At 52.5% G+C, this 15,269-nt stretch overlaps 1 protein-coding gene across 1 annotated transcript; it reads left to right on the top strand.

Annotated features, from left to right (window-relative positions):
• The first annotated feature begins 6,879 nt into the window (after positions 1–6,879).
• On the top strand, positions 6,880–7,800 carry LOC120928750 (putative olfactory receptor 52P1). Its single transcript, XM_040339739.1, has one exon. The coding sequence runs from the start codon at positions 7,039–7,041 to the stop codon at positions 7,798–7,800; it is 762 nt and encodes a 253-aa protein (XP_040195673.1). The 5' UTR covers positions 6,880–7,038.
• Positions 7,801–15,269: the final 7,469 nt, after the last annotated feature.

Genomic DNA, 15,269 nt, shown 5'->3' with positions numbered 1-15,269 from the left:
ACGTCGAAACCAATGACGTCCTTGCGGCGTACTTTGGAGCAATGCACACTGGGAAATTCCACGGATGGCGCATGCGCCGTTCCGCAAAAACGTCAATCACGTCGGGTCACAGTAGTTTAACATAAAACACGCCCCCCCCTTCCACATTTGAATTAGGCAGGCTTACACCGGCCGATTTACGCTACGCCGCCGCAACTTACGGAGCAAGTGCTTTGAGAATGCAGCACTTGCCCGTGTAAGTTGCGGCGGCGTAATGTAAATCAGATACGTTACACCTGCCCAAAATTGCGCAGAAATACGAGAATCTGGCCCTTGGTGTGTTCGCAAGTTCAGGGGGGTGTTGGGCTCATCCTTACTCGTAATCCGAGGTTCCGCTGTACTTTCTATGGGCGGGCAAGGTCTTTACATTTTTTAAACCCTCTTCGGCATCTAGGCAATAATGTTCTCATCGGAAATAATTCCTGGTAACAGTTCTACCATTTTAAAAACGCATCAGAACGTTCTCCGATATGAACAATTGTATAAAATAAATTCGGTGTCCTAGAAAGTCCCGAAACTTCAAGTTTCATCCACTCCCCCCCCCCCCCCCCCGGAGATACACTTTCCATGGATATGGAGCCTGGGGTCACTAGGGGGATGAACATACATCCTTCCAGTATGATCTGATAATGAGCAGCACCTCCCCCGAGGATCATCTCCTGTATAACGAGCAGCGCCTCCCCTGAGGATCATCTCCTGTATAACGAGCAGCGCCCCCCCGGGGATCATCTCCTGTATATATATGTCTGACCGTACTGGAAGACTCTCACGTCCTCCTGAAACGTCCACTGATCGCACGAAACTCTCCAAGGAAAGATTAGAGATGGAAAGGAGACCTACTCGAGGAACCGATCCACGGAGATGATTCTCTACGCAGCGTGTGAAGGATCGGCTGGATTCACCGGTAAGGGGCATTTCCAAAACAGTAATATTTTATTAAAAATGCCCAAAAAAAGGTTGGGGGGGGGGGGGGGAATTAGCGCAAAATGTGTGTCATGCCATTAATATAGAAATATAGAAAAGTGATGGCAGTCCCCTCCCCCACATGTTTGCTGTGTCCCCTCCCCCACATGGCTTCTCACAAACTGCAAACAGGACTTCTTATGTCCAATGTCTTTCTTCTTGTCACTCTTCCATAAAGGGCAGATTTGTGGAGAGACCACTAATAGTTGTCCTGTGGACAGATTCTCCCCCCTGAGCTGTGCAGCTCCTGTGCAGCTCCTCCAGAGTTACCATGGGCCTCTTGGCTGCTTCTCTGATGAATGCTCTCCTTGCCCGGCCCGGTCAGTTTAGGTGGACGGCCGTGTCTTGGTAGGTTGTGCCATACTCTTTCCATTTTCGGATGATGGATTGAACAGAAGCTCCGTGAGATCTTCAAAGCTTGGGAGATCTTCTTATAACCTGACCCTGCTTTATACTTCCCCACAACTTTATCCCCGACCTGTCTGGTGTGTTCCTCGGCCTTCGTGATGCTGTTTGTTCACTGAGGTTCTCTAACAAACCTCTGAGGGCTTCACAGAACAGCTGTATTTATACCGAGATTACATGACACACAGGTGGACACTAATTACTAATCAGGTGACTTCTGAAGGCAATTGGTTCCTCTAGATTTTAGTTATCAGAGTAAAGGGGGCGCCATACAAATGCCCCTCCCCCCACACTTTTCACAGATTTATTTGTATTGTTTTCCTTCCACTTCACAATTATGTGACACTTTGTGTCTCTCACATAAAATCCCAATAAATTTACGTTTTTGGTTGTAACATGACCGTACCTCCAGGAAGGGCTTTCTCTGTGTGCCGTGAAGGATCCTTCCAGCACCTGAGCCCCGGGAAGGAGGTCACTGAAGATGGGAGGAGTCAGGAGGAGACGCTCTGACTCAGAGGCGGCTCTTTGATTAGGCAAATTAGGTGGTCACCTAAGGTATCGCACTCACAGGGGCCTTGCGACCTGCCTAACTTACCCAATGCATTACCCCAGTTTTGAGGGACCTTAACGCTGATGTGCTCAGGCACTCAGGAGCGGGGGGCCACCAGCGTCCCTAACGACCAGTGAATATCGGTGACACCGCCCCTTGTGACGTCAATGACCCAGCATGCCCTCAGTCAATGACCTCACAAGGGGGCGGGTTCACCAGGTGACATCTCGTCCCTTAGTTATTAAAGAGCAGGATCTGGGGGGGCTGCCTTGTTAAAGTGGGCTTCCAGATTCCGATAAGCCCCCCTGCACACAGACCCCCACAACCACCGGCCAGGGTTGTGGTGAGGAGGCCCTTGTCCTTGAATTATTTTTCCCATCATGGGCATGGGCTCCTCTCGGCCTCGCTCCGAGACTCTGCGGATGTGACATCACTGGTTGCTAGACGCCAGGCGGGGCCTCATGTCAAGTTTTGCCTAAGACCTCACAAAGCCTAGAGCCGCCTCTGAGGAAAGAGTAATTACCGCTCTAGGTGGGTCTGCTGGACAATCAGTGGCTGCTCTGGAGGCCAGGAGTGCCGGCAATGCACGAGGCAAAATGTAGAGGCCTCTGCTCTGGCTGCTCTCTCTGAGTGCTGCTGCCCGCGGCCAGAGAAGGGGAGGAGGTGGGTGGACACGGAGTGCAGGGCAGCACTGGGTAAAAGCCTTGCTCCACTCGGCCTCGCTCCGAGACTCTGCGAATGTGACGTCACTGGTTGCTAGACGCCAGGTGGGGCGGCCCTAGCAACCAGTTTGGCAATTGTCCATTAGGGTGGCTGTGTGTCCGCATTTCATTCCGGGACACTGTATTGTCCCGGAATGAAGGTGCCCGGGACACGGGACACAAATGTGAATTTCCATAGTGAGATGACAAAAAGAAAATAAATATATATAAATAATTAGCCTGGCAGCAAAAAAAGGTGAATACATACCTCCTATGTACACTGTATCACCAAAAGTATTGGGACGCCTGCCTTCACCGATTCTACTGAAATAACGGGTCGTAACGTTATCCCAGTGTGCAGCTCTATGATGGCGCTCAACACATTTTATATCTTATAAATGCAGTGCCCATGTGGATCACAATATATAATAACAATAGAGCCTGAATGTATGGGATTGTCTGCACTACACTTTCCTATGTACAACCTGAGCCAGAGATGCACTATATTACCAAAAGTATTGGGACGCCGGCCTTTACACACAGGGGGCCAGATTCACGTAGAATCGCGCAAAACTGCGGCGGTGTAACGTATGACATTTACGTTACGCCGTCGCAAGTTTTACAGGCAAGTGCTTTATTCTCAAAGAACTTGCCTGTAAAGTTGCGGCGGCGTAGCGTAAATCCCCCGGCGCAAGCCTGCGTAATTCAAATGAGCCCGGTAGGAGGCGTAGAGCATTTAAATTAGGCGCGTTCCCGCGCCGAACGTACTGCGCATGCGCCGTCCCTAAAATTTCCCGACGTGCATTGCGCTAAATGACGTTGCAAGGACGTCATTGGTTTCGACGTGAACGTAAATGGCGTCCAGCCCCATTCACGGACGAGTTACGCAAACAACGTAAAATTTTCAAATCGCCACGCGGGAACGACGGCCATACTTAACATTGGATACGCCACCTAGGGGGCAGCTTTATCTTTACGCCGCGTATCTCTTATGGAAACGGTGTAAATTTACTGTGACGGGCAAGCGTACGTTCGTGAATCGGCGTAACGACTCATTTGCATATTCTACGCCGTCCGCAATGGAAGCGCCACCTAGCGGCCAGCGTAAATATTGCACCCTAAGATACGACGGCACAGGCCGTCGTATCTTAGGCATGTTTAAGTGTATCTCAGTTTGAGCATACACCTAAACATACGACGGGCTTAGATTCCGAGTTACGTCGGCATATCTACTGATACACCGGCGTAACTCTTTGAGAATATGGGCCAGGAACTTTAATGGCGTCCCAGTCTTAGTCCGGAGGGTTCAATGTTGAGTTGGCTCCGCCCTTTGCAGCTATAACACCTTCACCTCTTCTGGGAAGGCCGTCCACAAGGTTTAGGGGTGTGTCTATGGGAAGGCGGTCCATAAGATTTTAGGGGTGTGTCTATGGGAAGGCCGTCCACAAGGTTTAGGGGTGTGTCTATGGGAAGGCCGTCCACAAGGTTTAGGGGTGTGTCTATGGGAATGTTTGACCATTCTTCCAGAAGAGCATTTGTGAGGTCAGGCACTGATGTTGGATGAGAAGGTCTGGCTCACAGTCTCCTCTCTAATTCATTCCAAAGGTGTTCTATGGGGTTGAGGTCAGGACTCTGTGCAGGCCAGTCATATTCCTCCACCCCAAACTGGCTCATCCATGTCTTTATGGACCTTGCTTTGTGCTCTGGTTGAAATCATTTGGTGAAGAGGGGGGATTATGGTGTGGGGGAGGGGGATTATGGTGTGGGGAGGGGGATTATGGTGTGGGGGGGAGAGGGGATTATAGGGTGGGGGGGATTATGGTGTGGGGGGGTGGGAGGATTATGGTGTAGGGGGGAGGGGGGATTATGGTGTGGGGGAGGGGAAGTTTATGGTGGGGGGTTGTTTTTCAGGGGTTGGGTTGGCCTCTTAGTTCCAGTGAAGGGAACTCTTAAGTCCTCAGCATACCAAGACATTTTGGACAATTTCATGCTCCCAACTTTGTGGGAGGAGTTTGGGGATGGCCCCTCCCTGTTCCAACATGACTGCCCACCAGAGTACAAAGCAAGGTCCATAAAGACATGGAGGAGCGAGTTTGAGGTGGAGGAACTTGACTGGCCTGCACAAAGTCCTGATCTCAACCCCTATAGTACACCTTTGCGATGAATTAGTGCGGAGACTGTGAGCCAGACCTTCTCATCCAACATCAGCGCCTGACCTAGGAAGAATGGTCAAACATTCCCATAGACACCCTCCTAGACCTTGTGGGGTGACACCATTGTGGGCGGATACAGGGGCCGTCTTTAATAGTGACCGCACTCTGGGCAAACGTTTTCTTGCCCCTCCCCCCATGAAATTTTGCTCTCAACCACAACATCCCAAAAAAACATTATAAATATATACATAGAAAACTGCTCCACACTGATTAGCCCAGGCTCACTGATTGGTTGCTAGAGGTTACTACACATCATTATTGCGTACCCATTGTTTGCTAGAGGTTCATGTACATCATTACAACTCACCCGTTGTTTTCTAGAGGCTACTACACATATCTCCCATCCATCCATTGGTTGCTAGAGGTTACTGCACATGTCTACCATCCACCCTTTGGTTGCTAGAGGTTACTGCATATTATTACTGCTCACTGCCTGTCACTGGTCGGGATGGTGGGGGAGGGGTTTGGCACGTGACACAAGTAAGGAAAAAAGTCTCACCTTCTCAGGACGGCTTCTCTGCTCATTAGTCCTCCTCTGTACGCCATGCATACCCCTCTCCCCCCCCCCATTCCTGCCCAGGCCAATTCTCAGATTTCGGAGCTGTCACCCTTTGAATGACAATTACGCGGTCGTGTAACATTTTACACAGAGGACATTTGTATCATTTTAATGGCACAAATAGAACTTTCTTTTGGTGGTATTTACTCATCTCTGGGGGTTGTGTTTATTGTTTTGCTAAGCACTGATCAGGCAGCATTGATGGGCACTGATAAGGCAGGACTGATGGGCACTGATGAGGCAGCACTGATGGGCACTGATGAGGCAGCACTGATGGACACTAGGGATGAGTTTCGAGTTCGACTCGAACATTGCCTGTTCGGCGAACAACGAAAAATTTGGGGTGTTCACGGCAAATTCGAAAAGCCGCGGAACACCCTGTTAAAGTCTATGGGAGAAATCTAAAGTGCTAATTTTAAAGGCTAATATGCAAGTTATTGTCCTAAAAAGTGTTTGGGGACCTGGGTCCTGCCCAGGGGAGTGTTTGGGGACCTTGGTCCTGCCCCAGGGGAGTGTTTGGGGACCCGGGTCCTGCCCCAGGGGAGTGTTTGGGGACCTTGGTCCTGCCCCAGGGGAGTGTTTGGGGACCCGGGTCCTGTCCCAGGGGAGTGTTTGGGGACCCGGGTCCTGTCCCAGGGGGAGTGTTTGGGGACCCGGGTCCTGCCCAGGGGAGTGTTTGGGGACCTTGGTCCTGCCCCAGGGGGAGTGTTTGGGGACCCGGGTCCTGCCCCAGGGGGAGTGTTTGGGGACCCGGGTCCTGCCCCAGGGGACATGTATCAATGCAAAAAAAAAGTTTTAAAAACGGCCGTTTTTTCGGGAGCAGTGAATTTAATAATGCTAAAAGTGAAACAATAAAAGTGAAATATTCCTTTAAATGTCATACCTAGGGGGGTGTCTATAGTATGCCTGTGAAATAGCACATGTTTCCCATACATAGAACTGTCCCTGCACAAAGTGTCATTTCTAAAGGAAAAAAGGCATTTAAAAATCACTCGCGGCTATAATGAATTGTCGGCTCTGGCAATTCAGAGAGAATTCATTAATAAAAAAATAAAAAAAAAGCGTGGGGGTCCCCCCAAATTCCATTACCAGGCCCTTCAGGTCTGGTGTGGATTTTAAGGGGAACTCCACCCCAAATGTAAAAAAAATGGCGTGGAGTTCCCCCAAAAATTCACACCAGACCCCTTATCCGAGCACGTAACCTGGCCGGGCCGCAGAAAAGAGGGGGAGACAGAGTGCGCCCCCCCCCCTCTCCTGAACCGCACCAGGCCATATGCCCTCAACATGGGGAGAATGCTTGTCTCTTCGGAGTTCTCCATTTAATTACAACGTAAATTAGATATTATTTTATTGACTTCGGACTTTTTATTTTGTATTTTTTGTTTCTTTCAGGAAAACCCGGAAAAGTCTCTTCCCGGAATGGAGAGGTTGGATGGAAATGTCTCCTGGCCCTTCTCCCACTCGGAATTCATCCTTCTTGGCTTCCCCGGGATCTCGAGGTCCCGGCACCTCCTGGCCATTCCCTTCCTTATCATCTATTTGGTGATTTTGTCCGGGAACGTCCTGATCATCTACAGAATCTGGGCGGAACTTAGCCTGCACTCCCCCATGTACATCCTCATCGCTCTGCTCTTCTCCGTCAACATCGCCTGCACCACCGCCATCGCGCCCAAGGCGGTCCTGAGCGTCCTGCTGGGGATGGATGGCGTTTCGCTGGCCACCTGCCTGTTCCAGATGTTCTTCATGTACACCATGGTCATGTTTGAGTCCGACGTCCTGCTTCTGATGGCTCTGGACCGTTATGTGGCCATCTGTAGGCCCTTGCGCTATCATGACATCATGAGCGGCCGCTTGCTGGTGCAGCTTTCTGTGGTGGGCCTCGTTAAATGCGGTCTGTTTGTCTCACCGATTATTATTGTGGCCGCCCAGGTCTACTTCTGCTCCTCCAACCTCATCCTGGACTTCGCCTGCGAGAACATGGTCCTCCTGAACCTCGCCTGCGGGGACACCGACCGGATCCAGGTGGTGGGGCTCATGGTGAGGGTTGTGGTGACGGCCCTGGACATCACGCTGCTCCTCCTTTCCTACGGCTGGATCCTCGCCGCCACCATGAGGATCGTTACAGGGAAGGAACGCCACAAGACGCTGCACACATGTGGGACGCACCTCTCCGTGGTGGTTCTGAATTACTCCTGCGGTCTTCTCTCCTCCATCGCCTACAGGTTGCCGATCTCGCTGGACGTTCAGAACCTCACCAGCGCTATTTATTTCCTGCTCCCGGCAACGGTACATCCGCTAATCTACGGCTACAGGGTGCGGGAGATCCGAGCATGCCTGGTAAAGACTCTGAGATTCAATAAAAGTCTTTAGTCACTTCACCGTTGTTTATATGTGTATAGCAGTGGTGGCCCGTCCACAGGGGGCGCTCGGGCGCCGCCCCCCCCAAGCTCGGGCGCCACCCCCCCAAGCTCAGGTGCCACCCCATCAAGCTGTAAAAAAAAAAATATCACTTTAAGAGTGACCAGGCGCCGGACATGCGGAGGTCTATGGGAAGTTTCCCAGCATGCAATCAGCTGATTGGAGGCTAGGAAGCTGATTTGCCCATGTTTAGGGCGTGTGCAGAGCGCAAGCTGTTCGCCCCGCACACACTCCCACTGCAATTTGATTTGTTAGCATAGCTAGGAGTGTCATGGGATTGGCGCAGCGGGGACCGGAGGAGAGAACAGTGGGCGTGGACAGTGCCATTTACATCACTTCCCGTTTCTCTGTTGGAGTGGCGCCATTGAAAGTAAGTGTGGCTGTTCATACCTTCAGCCCCCGCTCCAGAGTCTCACTCTCCAGAGTCCTGCCAGGCAGCCCCCCCACCAGCACCAGCACCACCCCCCCGGAGCTGAACCCACTCTCCAGAGTCCTGCCAGGCAGCCCCCCCACCAGCACCACCCCCCCAGAGCTGAACCCACTCTCCAGAGTCCTGCCAGGCAGCCCCCCCACCAGCACCAGCACCACCCCCCGGAGCTGAACCCACTCTCCAGAGTCCTGCCAGGCAGCCCCCCCACCAGCACCACCCCCCCGGAGCTGAACCCACTCTCCAGAGTCCTGCCAGGCAGCCCCCCCACCAGCACCAGCACCACCCCCCCGGAGCTGAACCCACTCTCCAGAGTCCTGCCAGGCAGCCCCCCCCCCCCACCGGGCTACGGCAATACGGGAGGAGACCCTTCATTCTTCTCTCCCTCTACTGAGATACTGATGTTATGCTGCACCGCCCTCCTCCAGCCAGCAGGGAGCAGCTGCAAGCCCTCAGACTTCTATTCAGAGAGCTGAGAATCCTGGGAGATGTAGTTTGGGACGACAGACGATATAATGGGACAAATTGACTCTTTACACTACAGATCCCAATGGGCACCGAGCAAAAGGAGAAGTGGGGAGATGACTTTTATTAAACTGCCTCATGGCACCGAGGGAGTTAGAGAAAGTGGGCCATATTCTTAAAGAAAGTAGGCGGGCGGCGCGTAAGCCATTTACACTCCGCCGCCCCAACCTACAGGAGCAAGTGCTGTATTCCCCAAACACTTGCTCCGTAGTTTGCGGCGGCGTAGTGTAAAAGGCCCGGCGTATCCCCGCGTATATCCAAGGGGGCGGCTTCTATTTAAATTAAGCGCGCCCCCGATTCTAACGAACTGCGCATGCGCCAGGCTTAAAATAGCCCAGTGCGCATGCTCCAGTTCTCGGCGTAAAACGTCAATGACTCCGACGTTTGCGTCATTGACGTAAAGTCGTATTCAAGAACGACTTAGTAAAGCGACGTACCCGACGGGAAAACACGACGCGGACCCGACGCCATACTTAACATGGCCTACGTGAGACTGGCGTAAACTTACCCCTCATATAGCAGGGGTAACCTTACGCCTACGCAAACGACGTAAGCGACGGTTACGCAACGCGAATTCGTTTGGGAATCGGCGTATCAGGCTCATTTGCATAAACAAATAAGACCTGAACGTAAACGCCATCTAGCGGCCGGCGGCGAATTACATTTAAGATCCGACAGTGTAAGTGACTTACACATGTCGGATCTTCAGCGTATCTATGCGAAAATGATTCTAAGAATCAGTCGCATAGATACGCGGGCCAAAAAAGAGAAATACGATGGAATTTCCTGAGATACTCCTACTCCATCGTAACTTTACTCAGAATATGGCCCAGAGCGCCTCCGTTTGGACATTAACGAGAGACATGTCACAGCCCCGCTACATGTCACCTCCCCCCCGGTACATGTCACCTCCCCTGCTACATGTCACTGCCCCCGCTACATGTCACCGCCCCCGCTACATGGCACCGCCCCCCCCGCTACATGGCACCGCCCCCCCCGCTACATGGCACCGAGGGAGTTAGAGAGAGAGCGCCTCCATCTGGACATTAACGTGAGACAAGTCACCGCCCCCGCTAAATGTCACCTCCCCCCAGCTACATGTCACCGCCCCCGCTACATGTCACCGCCCCCCGCTACATATCACCTTCCCCCGCTACATGGCACCTCCCCCCGCTACATGTCACCTCCCCCCGCTACATGTCACCTCCCCCGCTACATGTCACCTCCCCCGCTACATGTCATCGCCCCCGCTACATGGCACCGCCCCCCCGCTACATGGCACCGAGGGAGTTAGAGTGAGAACACCCCCGTCTGGACATTAACCAGAGACATGTCACCGGCCCCGCTACATGTCCCCTTCCCCCTGCTACATGTCCCCTTCCCCCTGCTACATGTCACCTCCCCCCGGTACATGTCACCTCCCCCGATAAATGTCACTGCCCCCTGCTACATGTCACCTCCCCCCCGGTACATGTCACCTCCCCCGATAAATGTCACTGCCCCCTACTACATGTCACCTCCCCCCCGGTACCGGTACATGTCACCGCCCCCCACTACATGTCACCGCCCCCGGTTCCGATACATGTCACCGCCCCCACTACATGTCACTGCCCCCCGTTACATGTCACTGCCCCCCGCTACATGTCACCGCCCCCCGCTACATATCACCTCCCCCCGCTACATGGCACCTCCCCCCGCTACATGTCACCTCCCCCCGCTACATGTCACCGCCCCGCTACATGGCACCTCCCCCCGCTACATGGCACCGAGGGAGTTAGAGAGAGAGCACCCCCGTATGGACATTAACCAGAGACATGTCACCGGCCCCGCTACATGTCCCCTTCCCCCTGCTACATGTCCCCTTCCCCCTGCTACATGTCACCTCCCCCCGGTACATGTCACCTCCCCCGATAAATGTCACTGCCCCCTGCTACATGTCACCTCCCCCCCGGTACATGTCACCTCCCCCGATAAATGTCACTGCCCCCTACTACATGTCACCTCCCCCCCGGTACCGGTACATGTCACCGCCCCCCCACTACATGTCACCGCCCCCGGTTCCGATACATGTCACCGCCCCCACTACATGTCACTGCCCCCCGTTACATGTCACTGCCCCCCGCTACATGTCACCGCCCCCCGCTACATATCACCTCCCCCCCGCTACATGGCACCTCCCCCCGCTACATGTCACCTCCCCCCGCTACATGTCACCGCCCCCGCTACATGGCACCTCCCCCCGCTACATGGCACCGAGGGAGTTAGAGAGAGAGCACCCCCGTATGGACATTAACCAGAGACATGTCACCGGCCCCGCTACATGTCCCCTTCCCCCTGCTACATGTCACCTCCCCCCCGGTACATGTCACCTCCCCCGATAAATGTCACTGCCCCCTGCTACATGTCACCTCCCCCCCGGTACCGGTACATGTCACCGCCCCCCACTACATGTCACCGCACCACGGTTCCAGTACATGTCACCGCCCCCACTACATGTCACTGCCCCCCGTTACATGTCACCGCCCCCCCCCTTATTACTGATAAATATCCCGGTCAATATACAATTATTGGGGTTTGAAGATGATGAAATAAATCTCTATTTGTGGAGAAATGATGAGGTCACTGATGAGGTCACTGATATTTCCACTATAATGTTATCTTATATCTTCATCATCAACGCTGTGCTAAAACTGTCCTCCAAAGAGGCCCGGTCTAAGGCATTTGGCACATGTTCCTCTCATGTGTGTGTCATGTCGTTCTTCTATATCCCGGGTGGCTTCACTCTTCTGGCCTACAGGGTTTGGAAAAACATCCCCTCCTCCATCCATTCCCTCCTTTCCCTCACCTACCTCCTGATGTCCCCGATGATGAACCCGCTGGTGTACGGGGTGAGGACCAGCCAGATCCGCGACCGGTCCCGGAAATTGTTCATAAAACTGAGAATTGAAGTCAACATTTGAAGTTTGAAGGGTTTAGAACCTCAGTCTGGTTTTTATCCCTCTCTGTGTTTCCAGTGAGAAGATTAGGCCTCTCTGTTTTTCCCGGTGACCATTGTCTCCAGAACTGAAAAAAGATCGGAGATACGAAATGTTACAGTTGTCACCAGAACAGGCGGTGGTGGAAAAATACCAATTCCAATAAAAACTGAAAAAAATCACAACCGTTTTACTCATTTCTTAATCTATCCAATGCAGAAAAAAAACGTTTTCGGCTTTTACATATTTTGAATGATCTGAAAAAGTGATGAAAAACCTGAGAATGGAAAAAATTAGGAATACAATTTTTTTAACACCGAGTATGAGTACCGATACCTCACCGATATTAATTACTAATAATTACAGTTTCCACCCGAACATTGTCTGTCCGAACACTCCCCTGGGGACCTGGGTCCTGTCCCAGGGGAGTGTTTGGGGACCCGGTCCTGTCCCAGGGGAGTGTTTGGGGACCTGGGTCCTGTCCCAGGGGAGTGTTTGGGGACCCGGGTCCTGCCCCAGGAGCAGGGGCGGACTGACCATTGAGTCACTCGGGCACTGCCCGAGGGCCCCATGCCACTAGGGGGCCCCATCAGGGTTGCCAGGCTCAGTAAAACCAGGGACAGTATGTACAAATCTGTGTTTTTTTTAGATCTGTCCCTGATATGTCCGAAACTGACATGCTTTTAATGTGAATATCCCAAGATTTTAGCTGCCCTGCCTCTGCACTGCCTCCTGGCGTGGTGGCCATCTGTAAGCCAGAGGGGCCCCATAATCTTCTATTGCCCGGGGGCCCCATGAGTTGTCAGTCCGCCCCTGCCCAGGAGTAGTGTTTGGGGACCTGGGTCCTGCCCCAGGGGGAGTGTTTGGGGACCCGGGTCCTGCCCCAGGGGAGTGTTTGGGAACCCGGGTCCTGCCCCAGGAGGAGTGTTTGGGGACCCGGGTCCTGCCCCAGGGGAGTGTTTGGGAACCCGGGTCCTGCCCCAGGAGAGTGTTTGGGAACCCGGGTCCTGCCCCAGGAGGAGTGTTTGGGGACCCGGGTTCTGCCCCAGGGGACATGTATCAATGCAAAAAAAAAGTATTAAAAACGGTCATTTTTTTTGGGAGCAGTGATTTAATAATGCTTAAAAGTGAAACAATAAAAGTGAAATATTCCTTTAAATTTCGTACCTGGGGGGTGTCTATAGTATGTCTGTGAAGTAGTGCTTGTTTCCCGTGTTTAGAACTGTCCCTGCACAAAATGTCATTTCTTTAGGAAAAAAAGTCATTTAAAACTACTCGCGGCTATAATGAATTGTCGGCTCCTGGCAATACGGAGAAAAGTCATTGAAAAAAAACGGCATGGGTTTCCCCCAATCCAAATTATGTACCCATGAATTGTTGCCACTGTGCCCTGTAAAATGCTGCCAGATTGCCCCCGCCCAACACTTATTTTTCTGGGGTCAGCCATCCTCCTTCCACCGTCCCTTGATGTCTTCACCCGCCCTCGATGACGCTTTAGTCAATCAGCTTCAGCCAATCAGAACTGGTGAACCTGATTGGCTGAGATGCCTTCCAAAGCCAACCAGCTGTCGTTATTCAGATGGACGGCGCTCACCAGGGGGCCGGTCATCTGAATAGTGGGCAGCAGCGACAATACATAGATTCATGCAATGCATGAATCTATGTATTGTATTCAGTGGCAGTGCGGGAGCGAGAGGGGGCTGCGCCTTCTATGGATGCACTGCCACTGGTGGAGACGTCATGTGTCCCCCCCCCCCTCGTTGGCAGACATGGAAAATAGAAACATAACAAGAACCAACGTGCTGTAAAGTTTTTTTTTACTTTTAATTGTTTTTTTTTTATTTGAAGAAAACCAAATATGAATACAGAAAAGGACACTGTATCAAAATAAAGGACACTGAGAATAATAAACCGAACTAGAGATCGACATGTGATTACCCTCTGTCTCTGTGATCTCCTCTGCTTGCTACCTATCTTGACCTTGGCTTCCACCTGACCTTGTCTCCTCTGCTACTCACCTGGCACCGAACCCTGGCTTGTACCGACTACCCTCTGTCTCCGTGACCCTAGTTATCTGCTACACCTCACAGGCGCCATCTGCCTGCAGCAGCCCTGCAGCTCTTCACCGGTGTTCCTGAGCCCTCTCTGCAAGCAACATCTACAGGAGACCTGTGCTACTTTGTGCCTGGCTTTTCATGTCTCATCTCCAGGGGAGTCTGGAACTGAGCTGCAAGGGAAGCCCTGTCTCCATTGGCCTCCGACACCTAAGTTACCTGATAAGTATATAGCTCTGCTGTAGCTAGTCATTTTTCAGGTCTGGTCAGGGTTTCCCTAAACTGGTGGCGGACTGCTTTTGTCTGCTTTTGGAAGAGTGTCCCAGAAATAGGATGGAGGATCGGTCACTCATCTGACCTCAGAAGGTGTGATTGGGTAGAAAAATAAAGTGTGGGAGAACCTGATGAGTCTTTCTCTTCCCCTGGGACTCGTCCCCTTGAGAGGGTTGTCAGGACCTGGACTTGAACCTGGGACCTCAGATGTGTCTGGCAATGAACCTTCTCACTGAGCTGAGATGCTGGACAGCGCCTTGTCACATCCTTTAGACAACCCTGCCTGTACCTTGATTTTAGCTGAACCTTGAACTCTATTCTGTCACGATCAGGGGTCAGGCTCGAAGACCAATTGCTACAGCAGTTGCAGGACTACCACTGATCAGCAGGATATGTACTCAGGCCTGGCAGATGACACAGGCTCACCTGAGGTGCGGAGTCTAAGAGCTAACCGGTGTTCACCAGAGCTCCTGATGGTGGAGATGGATTTTGCTGCATGTTAGCACCAGGTTGCGGTCCTCAGGATCGCCCCCACCAGGAGGTGAGCAAGCCGGGGGTTCAGTAGCGGAATGAGCAGGTAAGGGTCAAACAGAAGCATGGTCAGTCAACAAGCCAAGGGTCGGTAACGAGTAGTTGCAGGTAGGGATCAGGCAGAAGTGTAGCCACGGGAACAAGCCAAGGGTCGGTAACGAGTAGTTTCAGGTTGGGATCAGGCAGAAGTGTAGCCAATGGAACAAGCCAAGGGTCGGTAACGAGTAGTTGCAGGTAGGGATCAGGCAGAAGTGTAGCCACGGGAACAAGCCAAGGGTCGGTAACGAGTAGTTGCAGGTTGGGATCAGGCAGAAGTTTAGCCACGGGAACAAGCCAAGGGTCGGTAACGAGTAGTTGCAGGTTGGGATCAGGCAGAAGTGTAGCCAAGGGAACAAGCCAAGGGTCGGTAACGAGTAGTTGCAGGTTGGGATCAGGCAGAAGTGTAGCCACGGGAACAAGCCAAGGGTCGGTAACGAGTAGTTGCAGGTTGGGATCAGGCAGAAGTGTAAGCCACGGGAACAAGCCAAGGGTCGGTAACGAGTAGTTGCAGGTTGGGATCAGGCAGAAGTGTAGCCAATGGAACAAGCCATGGGTCGGTAACGAGTAGTTGCAGGTTGGGATCAGGCAGAAGAGTAC

The sequence above is a fragment of the Rana temporaria genome, chromosome 2, assembly GCF_905171775.1.
Source record: "Rana temporaria chromosome 2, aRanTem1.1, whole genome shotgun sequence".
In the NCBI taxonomy this organism is placed as follows: Eukaryota; Metazoa; Chordata; class Amphibia; order Anura; family Ranidae; genus Rana; species Rana temporaria.
Note: the sequence above shows the minus strand (reverse complement) of the source record. Positions and strands in the feature narration are given on the sequence as shown.